At 38.5% G+C, this 14,365-nt stretch overlaps 2 protein-coding genes across 2 annotated transcripts; both read right to left on the bottom strand.

Moving 5' to 3' along the window:
* Nucleotides 1-3,028: 3,028 nt before the first annotated feature.
* On the bottom strand, nt 3,029-5,029 carry LOC9646564 (EP1-like glycoprotein 3). The gene is made up of 5 exons (XM_002976215.2): nt 4,794-5,029; nt 4,399-4,651; nt 4,178-4,262; nt 3,387-4,066; nt 3,029-3,292 (listed from the first exon to the last, which is right to left on the bottom strand). Exons 1-5 carry the CDS (start codon nt 5,027-5,029, stop codon nt 3,029-3,031), a joined length of 1,518 nt encoding a protein of 505 aa, XP_002976261.2.
* Nucleotides 5,030-12,343: 7,314 nt separating this feature from the next.
* LOC9648833 (syntaxin-132) lies at nt 12,344-14,272 on the bottom strand. Its single transcript, XM_024681374.1, has 12 exons — nt 13,967-14,272; nt 13,806-13,898; nt 13,689-13,745; nt 13,580-13,628; nt 13,421-13,509; nt 13,291-13,364; nt 13,194-13,236; nt 13,070-13,130; nt 12,910-13,013; nt 12,776-12,856; nt 12,647-12,712; nt 12,344-12,595 (listed from the first exon to the last, which is right to left on the bottom strand). Exons 1-12 carry the CDS (start codon nt 13,982-13,984, stop codon nt 12,419-12,421), a joined length of 912 nt encoding a protein of 303 aa, XP_024537142.1. The 5' UTR covers nt 13,985-14,272; the 3' UTR covers nt 12,344-12,418.
* Nucleotides 14,273-14,365: the final 93 nt, after the last annotated feature.

Below are 14,365 nucleotides of genomic sequence, written 5' to 3'. Positions count from 1 at the left end.
AGGCATTTTGGCTTATTAGCTTCGATATTGAAGTTGACTTTTGCATTTAGCAGTCATTGGTGATAATTGACTATTATCTAGAATAGTTGATTATCCTTGTCAAAAAGTTTTGCTTGATTGTTGTTGATATCGAATGATTTGCTATTCTTCAGGATAGGGAATTTCTTCTTTGACGATGATTATACATATCTTTTTTTGATGGGATGATTAATGATCTTTTATGTTAGTTAGTTGTTCTCTTTGATAGCTTATAGCTTTTCGCAACACCACATGTTCTTTGTGGTCTACTTTAAATTGGTCTCTTGGGTTTGAGACATCAATAAAATGTTGCTAACACTTGCTTAAGCAAACTTGAGTTCCTTCATATTGTTGATCGGGATCTATTCAAATTGGCTAGTGCGATGGTTAGCAGACTAAGTGTTTATTGGTCTTACCATATTCATTCTGTTTTATTGATTATTGCTCAAATTGGTTTTGATAGATTATGATGTTATTTCCTTTGGGTGATACATTCATGAGCATTATGCTTATCAGTTAATGATACTTTATGTTCTTTGAGTTATCTTTCATAAATTGTTTGGCATTCTGTCTGTAATCTTTGATAGTTATGTTTTGTCATTAAGTGTCCTTGATAATACACTAGCTATTGAATTTTGTTGGATGGTGAATCTTATATTTCCAAAAATAATGATCTTAATGGTTCTTATACTGTAATATTGGTTTATCAGATGATAACTTACTTGGAATACTTTTGTGTTCTCATCTAAGTGTAAGCAACTAAATTTTCCATTCTACTTTAGTCATTTAACCACACCTCCGACCACTTGGAGGAGTCTCACTCACAACCTCCATAAGTCCTATTTTAGACTTAGGGACTTGTTAGCCCCAAGAATGGCATCCATGCCACTCAACCATTGCACTTGGTCCAAGTGCTCCACATGTCCAATCCCATGACTAACACCCCAAGGTACCACCGACATATCGGCCCATTACACTAAGGCCATACCCATTTATCTTGGTCACACCGGTGGTTTGACACCACCTACATTACAGTCCCGTCCCTCAAAAACTGGGTCATCCGTCCATGAGTGATCATCCCAGATCCACCCCTTAGCATCCTTAGGATGCCCACAGACATGGGGAATAACCTTCCCCAACATCCCTTTTCTGGTCTCCACCAAGTCCCTTTCTACCCATGGCCGTATTCGCCAACACTGCCACTGGATCGAGGCCCACAGGCCTGACCACTAAGTCCCACAGTCCTTTGGGACTTCCTCACCACCCGATTGTATCTTTGGTCACTACACCAGAGGACTACTCCTCTTCCTTTCCACAGTCTGGGCCTTTGGGATAACATCTCGGAACACCATGGCCCTACGCGGGCCTCATAGGTACTCTCCTCACCTTCCGCCTTTGGGTGCTCTAGCCATGAGCTTAGAGCGAGGTTCCATTGAGCCACTTCAGGTATCCAAGTAGGTAGTGCCACCCACACTTAGACTGGGAGCATCGGCCAGTCGATCTCCCGAGGGAACTAGAGTTGGCTCTTGAACACTTCACCAAACTACCCCACTTGTCAATCCATGTTCATTGTAGTCTTGGAATTCCTAGTGGGCAACTCATCACCCAACACTAGGTACAACCTTCTTGGGCCAAACTGGCCTTTCTTGGCCAAACTGGCTCCACTGCAGTCCTCCCCTTTACTATACTTTTGGAGCTCACCAAACTCCCCAAGGTCTGGGAGACGAACACTTTGGGCTTTCACCCTCTCAAACTTGAACTCAGACTCGGACTCAGACTGGGGCTTGGCCTCGGTCTCGATCTCGGTCCAAATCTCGGTCTCAGTCCCAGTCTCGGTCTCGACCTCAGACTCCATCTCAGGTCCTTCTCGGACTCCATCTCGGATTCCATCTCGGACTCCATCTCGGGTCCATCTCGGACTCCATCTCGGGTCCATCTCGAACTCCATCTTGGATTCCATCTTGGACTCCATCTCGGGTCCATCTTGGACTCCATCTCGGACTCCATCTCGGGTCCATCTCGGACTCCAACTCGGGTCCATCTCGGATTCCAGCTCGGGTCCATCTCGGACTCCAGCTCGGGTCCATCTCGGACTCCAACTCGGGTCCATCTTGGACTCCAGCTCGGGTCTATCTCAGACTCCAACTCGAGTCCATCTCGAACACTTCCATGTGTCATGTGTTGGTCCTTTTGGGTCCCTTTTTGGAGCCTTGCTTATTGCTCGCTTTGTGCTCGTTCCTCGAGCACTTTGTTGGGAGTTCCACCGCTCTCGACCTTTCAAGTCGGAGCTTTTAGTCCAAACGTGGTACACTTGTTTGGCTTTCGCTTTGGCCACTATCACATGGCACTCTTTTGGCTCCACTTTGGGGCTTAGGGATTTTGTGTCTCACACTAAGATTTATTCATTGATAATTAAGTCTCTGAGATATCATTGTCTATGATTTTGATATTGTCCATTTATTGATCTTTGAACTTAGGCTAGTATAGGTAGACTAACTTCAGCACTTCGTATCAAAAGTTACTTGTCGGCCAGTCCTTACGGACACTCTTTCTTTACTACCAGGACAATAGAAGGTCGATATTGCTAGACCCTTTATTAATCCCTTTTGTGCTAGTGAAGTTAATTGAGAATTTTGAGCGTACTTAGACCGGATGAGCATAAGGACGGAATTCCTACATGTTATTAGATAAGTATATTTAACCCGGTAAGGAGTTCCCGTTTCGTTATATCTTGCACTAGCTAGTGACAAAAACCCTTACGTATTGAAATTAGTCCCTCAATATCGTTGGATGATAGTTTACCATGTCTTTCAAACACCCTCACTATCATGCCCTTTGTGTTAGTCTCATTTTGGTTCTAAATGCTATTTATGAAAAATGTCCAAATTTACTCATTTGACATATTTACGAAATGTAGAGATTGTCCTGAACACAATTGTGTTCATCCGGTGTCCAAACCCCTAGCCATCCTCAGCATAATTTCCATTCTCTATTCCCAGTTCAGCACCTTCTATTCGACACAATCTTGATAGATCCACTTGTCCAAAGAACTATTCTCCATGTGCTCATAAACCAGAAGCTTGTTTAGGCCCTCTGAGCAAAAACCAAGCAGTTTCACCAGATTCCAGTGATGAATTGTCCCTAGGATGGAAACTTCCGCATAGAATTCCTTCTTCCCCTGTCCTGTACTTTCCAGTTGCTTCACAGCAACTTTCCTACCATCGGGCAGGACACCTTCGTACACACCACCAAAACCACCGGTACCTAGGACTTGCTGCAAGTTCTTTATGGATTCAAGAAAGGTGTCACTGTCATATTCAACAGCCTGAATCTGTCTCCTCTTCTTGATGAAGAATATCACCGCATACCAGCATCAGGAACAAGCTGCCAACCACTGTTCCAGCAATAGCACCAGCTGAGAGACCAGAACTGCCTTGTTCAACTACTATTGCCTTGATGTATGCAACATGACTTTGATTGGAAACTGTCTGGAGAGTGTTGACATTATTGGTCATGAAGCACGAGCTAGACTTGTTCCAATAGAAGAAAGCTGAACAGGAGCAGTTCTGCAAGCACCTGCTCTTGCAATCCTCGAAACTTGTGACTGAAGAATTCAAGTACCTGCTGGAAAAATACTCTGCAACTGAGACCGAAAGAAAATCGAGAGACTGAACGTCTGTACAAGAGTCAACCCGAGGAGCAGTGCATGTGTTACTCCAAGCTGCTTTTGTGCTGTCTGGTTTTAAATATCCTACACAATCCCCGTTGGAACAAATCCCAAAAGGCTGGCACTTCTGAGGTAGCGAGCAGGAGTCATCGAACAGCTGGTAAGGCGGATCCTCCCACCGATACATGGACCCTAGCGTGTAAGCCCGCAGATTTCCATCAGGTTCAAGTCGCATAAAGGATTGATTCACAGTGTTGGAGTTCTTCAATCGCAAAGTGCGTGTTGTATTTAAGCTGTAAGTTTGGGACTTCACGTTGGCAGCCGCAGAAACGTTGGTCAGCCCCAGATCGAGAAATAGTCCAGGTCCGTTTCCATGGAGAACTGCAGCAAGACAATCACAGGTACGAAGTGCACCACTGAGTGTATCCTGTTAGCTCCTGACCCAGTACGGTTCTTGAGAGCCCAAAAAGTTGTTATACAGGACTAGTCCACCAGGTTCCATGACCAGCGAGTAAACTCCCAAAGATGAATTACTCAGGCTCATTCGACTTTGCAGCTTCATTCCTGGTTTGAAAATCTGTGTCACCATGAGAGTGTCACTTGGATGATCAAAACTTTGCCACAAGATGGTGTTGTTGGATCTGACTACAAAATTACCTGTTGGCAGAATTTCAGCATGGGTTGGCTTTGTTGGCTGTATCAGTTGACCACACAAATCTTCCATCTGTGTCTCGGAGCACAAGATCCCCATCAGCTTCAAGGGTGAGACTGGCATTGAACCCAACTAGATCATCTCGGTTGGCTTCCCAGATCAATCTACTCGTATACGAAGGCCCTGAATACTCATTCACATTCGGAGGACTCCCTAAATCCGCATGCATTGCCAAAGCAAGCGTGTACCGACCGGGTGTAGAATTCGCAAAACCCAGATTGTACTGAGAGAGTGGCGAGTCAAAGAAGCCAGTCCTGTAAAAGGTAGCAACATATATATCTTGCTTCTCCAGGAAGCTGGAGCCAGGATTGTTGAAAAACACTAGAGGCTGGCTGCTGTTTATAGGGAATGCTGCTAGAAATGGTATGATCGCCAAACAACAGTATACCAAAATACCTCGAACTCGCATCTTCATCTTCATGATCCAAGGCGCTCGCTGTGCCTGTGTGCAGACTTGAAGCCCCGAAGTCCTGCCGCTCCTTCATTTCAACAGTATGGCGCGTAGAACTGTGCAATAATGCCGGCTTTACAGTTGCTTGTAAAAAAAATCCCTTCAAGAACCTTGACTCAGGAGAATCGAAGCCCGCATTCCGCTCCGACCGTCCGATTCCGCCACTTCTCAGCCCGTTCATGCATTTCAGCGGGGTTCGAATCCCATAAAGAAAACGTCTGTGGCTGACATCAACCAAAACCTCGATCCATCGATTCCATGACCCAATTTCCTAATCGGTCATTCTGCGGGGCCATTCTTGCAAACCAAACTCGGATGTGACATTCAAAGATCCAGGAACAGACAAGAACAGCAGCTTCCCTTATTGACCACAAAAGCTTTCAATCGAGCGAACGAGTGTGCTGGTCACAGGCTTTTGACTTCATGTTTCGGTGCTCGAACGGAAAAAAAAAAACAAAAGAGGACAGAAACGGACAGATCACCAACACAAGTTACACAACCCTCTGCTTTCTGATTGGATTTTTTTTTTCCTTTTGATCCAGTGCGGCTCTAGGTGGATCGGTACACCTACTGCAAGAGGGTACATCCCTCTGGGCTGCATCACGGTCGTCAAGCACAAAAAACAAAAAACGGATGAATTGGAGCCGAGTTTTCTTCTTCTTCCTCCTCAGGAAATATTTATCCTGGCTAGGGAAAGTATTAAGCTAATGAATTATGATTATATTAAGCTGCCGGTAGTGAATATTCTGGCTCGCCGAACCTATTCCGGTACAGGAAGGCCCGCCTCACGCCTCGATATCGCGGCCTTGGAGCTGGTACTGCGGCTGTTGCTGGAGCTCAATCGATCTTCTGGATTCGGTGAGTCTTGGATTTCCCAGGCAGCAATGTTTGGATCAAAGGGGATCCGGATTCGTGCAGGGAAATGTGCAGGGTTTCTGTCTCCTCTGCCTGGTCGGTGATTTTCTTGCGGGCTTCAGCTCAAGCTTCTGCTCGTAGCAGCTCCAATTCGTGGCCTTGCTGGGATTGAAATCCTCCCTCTGTCACTTCCTCCAATCCCCCGCTGCTTGCTGCCAAATATGCGGAAATTGACTGTACGGATCACGAAAAAGAGATTCCGGCGGCCATTCCGACCTGTTTAATCAGAATTTAACTTTCAATGTAATCACTTTATATGGCCAAAAGTGGTTACCCACACTATCCACGACGCTACTGTGGCTGCTGTGGAAGGGTGAGCCCTTATGTCATATCACTTTTAGGAAATTAACTTAAGTCAATATAATTAATTAGAAATTTTATAAAGGAAATCTAAATTGCAGAAATAAAGGTTTTAATGAACTTTAAAGTATTGGAAAATGTGAATACATGAGTTTAAGGTTTCTAATAGATTGAGTTGCTTAAAAAAAATGAAGTTCATGAAAACCTATCTTTTCTAAAGCTATATTATTTTACTATAATTATTGTTATAGTTGTCATATTTTGATTTGATTTCTTTATATTTTAACTACTTTTACAACTGTCATATAATTACAGACTATTCTCTCATTTAAAAGATTTTTCTAAGTTTTTCCATCTAAATTTTTCTTGAGAAGATGGAAAGCAAGAAAAATAAAAAAATCTATGAGTAAAAGTTATAGTGCAAAAGAATGTGAGAGTGTTAATTTTGTTTCACTACCACAATTTTTATATTACACTTATAATCCTTATTATTCATCTGGGAATGTTGAAATTACTGTTACTATTAATAAAAATGCTTTTATTACTTTTGAAATAACATTCTAAAGTAAGAGAAATGAAGAAATAGGTAGAAAACACCAATAAATCTACTTTATAAAACTTTCTATGACATTTATAATTTATATATTAATTCATATCAAAAACTATGTTACCTACCTATATTGCAATCCTCTCATATGAGAAGACCAAGGTATATTTTTTTGGTGAATCCCCAATAAGAGTTTTTGGGAGTCATTTGTGAATAATAATAAAAGAAATCAATTTTTTTTTAAAGACTCAAAAGTGATATCACATCAAAGAATCAACTTTATCTACATTTCCAAGACTAAAATGCAATACATAAGAGAAAATGGCAATATGCCAGCATTCCTTACCATTATAATATGGTCTATATTTCCCTGCAATCTATTTCTCTAGAAAATTGGTATGTGTAGAAAAAAAATATATGCGTAGCAAAGTAAGATTTCATTAGAATGATAAAGCATATGTATACACAATAATCTAGAATTCTAGAAGCTCTTATGTTTACAAGTAAACTATGATTATGAAGCCCCATTTCTGAGATTGATATTTCAAGAAACTGAGTATTTTCTGTCATAATATATAAACCTCATTCTCAAGACTAAAACTTAGTATATAAATTACCAAGAAAAATTACAATACAATAAATTGTATAGTACAATAAATTTCAAAATGAGTTACGGATACATACCCACTATTTCTTCATGATAAGGAACAATATCCCTTTGGAAAACACTATATCACTGTATCACCTAATGTGAAATATGGAATTTTTCTTTTGTCTCATCATCAACATATTGATTTCTATGCCTCCTATATTAGTATTGTGGGGAAGATCTACCTTGCATTTGTTGAGTTATAGCTTCTGCATACTTCAAAAGACTTATGAAGCCTCCAATTCTAAAAACTCTAGATAACTGTGATCTATAAAATAAAACTAAACATGTATTGGAATCTTATTAAATATAATTTACTTCCTTGAGGTTGAAGGTAGCTCATGAAATCCTTTGAATTAATGTTTGAAGAAAATGATGTTCTTCAATAGCAAACATCAACCTACTAAAGTCACGTACTACCTTCACTATATAATTGCTACCTACTATGTAATCAATCACAACACTATATGGTGGGCAATAGAGCTTCACCACGACTTGTATCACCAATGGAGTTCGAAATCAATACCTAAAAAATATGTTGTGAATCTATTTGTCCACAAAGTTGGATATGATGTTTGTGGAACTATCCTAAAAAAGCAAAATGCACCATATAGTTGCTATCATGAAACCTGTCATATGTGTTTCTCCAGAAGGCATGATAAGTCCACATCATAACCTAAAAAATTTAGAAATGAGATAAAAAATACTTTTTTAGGCTTGCCTTAGATGCCCCTAGTATCGATGCTATCAAGGTTTATGATATATTGAAGAGAACGACTTGAAACAAACTTTTGTTGCACACATTATAAGCTCATACATACAATTGAGGTCATTCGGTAAAATGAAGATGACATGGCCAACTTCAAATATAAGTGCTTATAACAAAAGGAATGCATCACGCATATGGTTAAGTATGAGAAAGTTCTAGTCCTTGACTTTCCTATCAATATTTGAAAGATTGTTTGGAAAGTTGAAGAGAATAAAGTCCACAATTGGGAGTAAAGGCCTTTATATCTTTCAACACTAATGGTTAAATTAGCACTATATGTCTATGTTCATATTGTTTTTCGTGAGAGATATCAGCAATCTACTACAAGAGTCAATGAAGACACCTATAGTGCCTCAATGTGTTATTAGAAAAACAAGACAAACCTATAGAAAAGCTAAATGAATTAAAAAATCAAAGAATAATATACTACCATCATATGGCATGTCGTTAATAAGAGTTCCTCTTAACTCCTTGTTATGAGCGTCTCGTCAAGTTGAAATGAAATTACAACTAATAGTCATTGTTATAAAAAATATGTGTTACCAACTTTTTTTTGTAGAGTTACTTTTTGCTTACCTTAAGGTCAATGTAATATTTTGGGAACCATTCAATCATCGTTATTTGGTGGTGGAACTTGATCCAAATCTTGGATGTCTGATAGTTGAATTGGAGCCTGATTCTATATATTTAGGAAAGATTTTAGAAATTATGTTATACTTGTAAGCCATATATCGCATGAAATAAGGTTGACTATGTGGGTAATCATAAATTGTCATGCTCGTGGATTTCTTTAATAACCACCCCTCTTCGATCCCTTCCAATGATATGTTTATGTAAATGTCAAAGGACATGAATACACCATTTACATTATCACCAATGTGCGGTGCTAAGAACTTTTCACATTCGCCTATAGTTTTTGTGATATAGATAATTCTTTTTATCATGTTCTCAAATACTTTTAGCAATCCTTTTTTTCTATTCATTAAGAAAATATTGAAGAATTGTAAAGTCTTGATCTGTTGCTTGTATAGAAGCCTTAATTTTACAATATTGTAAATCATGTCATCTAAAGTTTTGTTCATTGCAAAAGTAACATTTGTATAATTAACAAAAATGAAGCATGCAATAAAAAACTTACATTTGTGAACATAAATTTTAACTATAGTCTCTAGTTAATGTTGTTGGATGTTATCCTCACTCAAGTCTGTAAGCTTATGTTCAAATATGACAAAACAAATTAAAGTGGAGTTGGAAGTGAAATTTTAAAACTCACATATTGATTTTTTGGTTCATGATCTAAAATGTAATGGTAACAATTTCTATTGTCCCTGACTTGCAAAAAGAAATTAAAAATATACCAATATTCATTGTTAAGCCATTCTGTTTGAATAGGTTATATATGTTTAGGTTGACATACTTAGTTGTTGTGTGCATAAAGTTCATTTGCTACAAATGGCAAAGGGGGATTTTTTTGATCAAATTACTAGAGATTAGTCACTTGAGTGCCTCAAGTGTTTGATAAATAATTTTTTCCCTTATTTGCATAATAATTTTTTGGAAGTGCTTATCCACCATATTGTTAAGAAGGTTTACAACTTTTTTAGCTCCAGATTGTTTGTTAGATTCCTTATTATGAACTTTGTTAGATTGCCTAACTTCAAGGATTTGTATTGGTGGTGGGCCTATAAAGATTAAGGGTGTAGGTGGTGGTGGTGGAGATATTTAGAAATTTATTTTCTATTGTATTAAATCCTAAATAATAGGCACATGCTTTAAATGTTATTGAACAGTGTTCATAATTATGGATAAAACTCAAGTCATACTAAGAATTGAATTTGTCATTAGAGAATAAGATTTGACAAGATTTATCATCATCTAGCATTTACGATTTGACAACTTGACACATTACACGTGCTAACAATCAAATTAGATCTCTTGGATTGATACGCTATCACAAAATGTCATTATTGATATCATTATTGACTATTAAACTTCACGTGTTGAAAATCCTTCCTTGGATCTATGTGTGTACATACATTAGACATCATAATAGATGATAGTAATATTAATATTATCACACATGCACATGTTAAATTTTCTATAGAATTTAAATTTATTTTGTACATTGTTGGTATTTTCTTATTGCTCTCCTTAAATTTCAATTATGTTTCATTATGGATTTTTACAAACAACACAAAGAGAGAGAGAACTTTAAAACTTATTGAGAAGGATAAAGAAGTTTCTTCTACATTTTCAAGATCACCCACCTCTTTCATTCACTTAGAGTATTATTTTTAAAAGTTTTTATGTCAACATTTTAATCTTCGTTGTGGCTTTATTTCTTTAGAGGCTATAATTCACAAAAACACCAATATAGTTGTATACTCAGAGTTTCTTTTTTCTAGTGTGGGTGAGGGCAAACAACAATAGGATTTATAGAATTCTAAATTGAAGGAGATTTGAGTTTTTGGATCTCCAGTCAAAATGCCAAGATGCACTCCAGCAAAAATAAATGTGAAACAAGAGTCAATCATCATATTTTCCTCTTCTTATACTTTAAGTGGAGAAGTCTTATTAGTGCTAAAGCCAAATTCACTAACTCTATCTTCATAAATACTCAAAGCCATTAACAATGCTTTTTAGTTTTTATGGCTCTCAATTGACATAAACTTGTTTTTGTATAGGCCTATAGTTGAGCTTGCATCCTTTATAACAACATTTTCTTACCTCTTGTCAATAGTATAAGTTCCAAACAAAAGGGGATGGAAATCAAGCAGGATGTCTACAATTAGTGCAAGATCAAGATCACACTTCTAACATTTCAAAGGCATATTATCTATAGTTTATTGTGATAGATATTTAGATTGTGTGAAGGAAGCATGTAATCAAAATTGCTATAGAAATTCTATATTTTTCAAAGGGTCTACAAAAAATCCTCTTATATGTGACACTGTTGCTATTAGATTCAAGTGTCAATTTTGGAAAAATGTTTTTATATGTTGTGCTATCTACGAGGCCAAGATGTACTACTTTCTTCCACGGAATGAAGTGGCTAGAAGATTTGCAGTGCATGTTGGCACACACATATATCCAATGCAGAAAGGGATACAAAAAAATTCTTTCAACTATTTTAAAGATGTTGTGCAAAAAGAGGCTGTGAAAAGTTCATTTGCAACTCCAAAGTATATTCAAAAGACCATCCTTAAGGATTTTATTATAAACAGGTTACTCAATTTAGATTGTCAAAAGATTCAACTAAATAAGGCTAGTTTGCGAGACTTACTACGAGGAGTACAACCTACTACTAGCCTGAGGAGGTACATTTGTTGTATTTTATGCATTACAATAATATCCTTTTTATATTATATTATTAAAAATAGGATAAAATCTAGGATTTTTTAAGATAAAATCTGGGATGTGTGAATCTTGAGAGGGGAAGTTGCAATACAAAATTGACTTTATCCTTGAATTGAGATAGAGTAAATGAAAATCTATAAATTTTAGACAATATGCTATAACAAAACTCTTCAAGAATGTATTCTAGAAAAAAATCAAATCTCTCTTTTATATACAAAAAGCTTACATTAATGGTTTTTTTTTCCTTTCAAACAATTATATGGCTTTATATAGAATGTTATTTCAAATTTAATAATTTTTAAATTTTGACAAACCTAATATTTACTAGCCATAAAGCACAGAGTACAAATTTAAGGAAGTGACAAGAATACTTTTTTTTGCAAACATCTTATTTTATGTTCTAACATATTATGGCATGTATTAAATATTTAATTTTAAAAAAAAAGAAATATCTTTAAAAAAATTTATCTATATAATGTGTAGAGAGTTGTGAAATTATTAAGTTCACTATAACTTTAATATTTTTTTTTTTTTGTCTTGATCTCATTCTTATTGTTTTTTTTTTGTGTGTGACAATACCACTGCTAATTTACGAAGATGTCTACAGCAGGGCATCTTTTTCCTTTTCTCGCAGGATTTGGAAAGTATGAATCCTTATTATTCAGTGAGGTGAGTCTCTACTGTTTTGTAGGTGCTATCATCTTATACCAGAAGAAAAAGGAGTTTATCTGATCTTGAAGTCAGTGAAGCTTGCTAAACTCAAGGACCTTTTATTTGAATAAGTCCAGAAGAAAACACAGCCATGTACCTGGTATCATACTGCCGAGAATCGGCTAAACACTTTCTAGATTGAATTTGCGAAAGAAACGTTCCTCATTGAGGTTCCTGTACTTCGCAATAAACTCACAAACAAAAAACAACTACTCATCCTTTTACAAAGATTTTCAGCACAAGTAAATCGTGTAAATATGGTCACCCTGTTACTGTAAAAATCGATCAAACAACACGATGCGTGCTTGCTAGCGTAAGACATCTATCTCCCGATAGACTTGCTTTGCCAGGGCTTTACGATACCTACAACAATGACAGCGATCACTATTAGAAGTATGATGATGGCAATGCACATCCATTTCCTCTTGCTGCGTTGCAACTGCTTGGTCCTCTTGAGAGCGCTCGTGCCCGCCTGGACGTGATCCACCGCCTTGGAAACCTGCGCAAGATCGATCGATCAGTTTTTAAAAGTTTTGAGGGTGATTCTTACTTGTGTTTCTATGTTGTCCAGCATCTCTCCCTGCGCCTCAACGAGGACAGCCATATCCAAGAATATCTGCAGCAAAGGAAACGCACAGTGAGATTCTTGGCACGAAAGTTTTTTGTTTCTCTTGTAAACCTGATGGAGCTCCAGCAGTTTCTTTTCCATGTCCTTGACTGCGTCGTGTCTTTCCTGGATTTCGGCTACGGTATCTAAAATCTGTAGCAAGCAATCCAGCGTTACGAACGAGCTTGTTCCAGAGCTAAAATCACCTGCCCACGCCCTTGTTCTTGGATAGCTTTTTGGAATATTGATTCACTGTCACCAGTTTCAATCAGCTGCTCTATCATATTCTCTTCTGGCCTTTTACCAGTGACTGGAAGAACAAGTTTTAGTTCTATAAGCGAAAGAAACAATGTCCTCTTCACTCACCAGTAAAGATTCTTCTTTCGACAACTTCTCTGTACTCGTCCTGGAATTTCTGTCGTAAGTCCTGAGACAAAACCCAGTTTTACATTATTAGCCTTTTCTTTCTTTACGAAGATAGCTGGCTTACTTGGAACTCTCCCATGAGGTCCTTTAGCTTCTTCTTGAGAGTTCTGTTAAGAATTGATAATCATTGAACCAAGCACGAAAACTATAGATCGACATACGCAGTCATCGACATCCTTTGCCTGTCAATACTCGATCCTTCGCCACATCCCGGTTTCTTACGATTAGATATATTCTGCGAAAAGTATAAAACCAACGAGACTGATCCACCAAATCAACGAGAAAACTCACAGATTTATCCAACGCCTCCAGCTTCACTTTGATCTTTCGCGCGGCTTTGCTAACCTCATCAACGTCCGCTTCCATCCGCTTCTTTAAAGCTGCGTAGTGGTGAAAGACAAGGGCATTGATGTTAGAAAAGAATTTTTCCAACACCCCTCACTGACGAACCTTTCATTGCTGCCGCCTTGGTGACAGTCTTAGATTCCTCGTGTGCTTCCTGAAATGATTCCGGTCACAAGGCGTCTCAAGAACAAGGAAAAAAAAAAGAGATCACTACCTGTAGCTTGTGAAGGTTTTTTCTAATCTGTCCCATTGAGGTAGTGATATGTCCAACCTGATGAGAAAATCCCCGATGAATAAAAAATTCTCTTTTCCAGAAGGCATAGACACGAACCTCCTGAAGGAAATCCTCCATCCCTGTGTTAGCGACCCCGGCTTCCAGGTCTCCATTTGAGTCGCCGCTGATCCTAGCTTGCGGCGAAGAACCCTGGAAGAAAGAAGACCAAGACAAACTTTCAAAACCAAGAGAGCTTTCCAGCCGATGGGGGTTTCTACCGCTAGAAGATCGTTCATGCTGCTAATCCACCGCGCGAAGAATTCCTTCCGAAATATCACCCGCAGCTCCGATCGCAGCTAGAACCCTGAAATCCCTTGGAAGTAGACCGATCGATCGATCGATCCGTCTGATGGAATTCCCAATGCGCAGGGACTGGCTGGCGCTAGATCATGGAAGAGACGATCGATCGCTCGCTCACAGCACCTCGCTCGACTACGAGATCGATGATGCGTAACGTGCCAGCGCGATCGGCCCCGTTGCCTCCGCCATGACCCACAAAACTAGGGCTTCCTCTTCTAGCTCCTTTTATTTTCCACTCTTTTGCTTCCCACTCACTCACGACTTTAGTTTAAAGAACCATCTAATTAATTGTCGTGTTTCTGGGATCCATTTCTCCG

This window comes from Selaginella moellendorffii, unplaced genomic scaffold, assembly GCF_000143415.4.
Source record: "Selaginella moellendorffii unplaced genomic scaffold, v1.0 SELMOscaffold_30, whole genome shotgun sequence".
NCBI lineage: Eukaryota > Viridiplantae > Streptophyta > Lycopodiopsida > Selaginellales > Selaginellaceae > Selaginella > Selaginella moellendorffii.
This window is presented reverse-complemented; position numbering and strand designations above follow the sequence as displayed.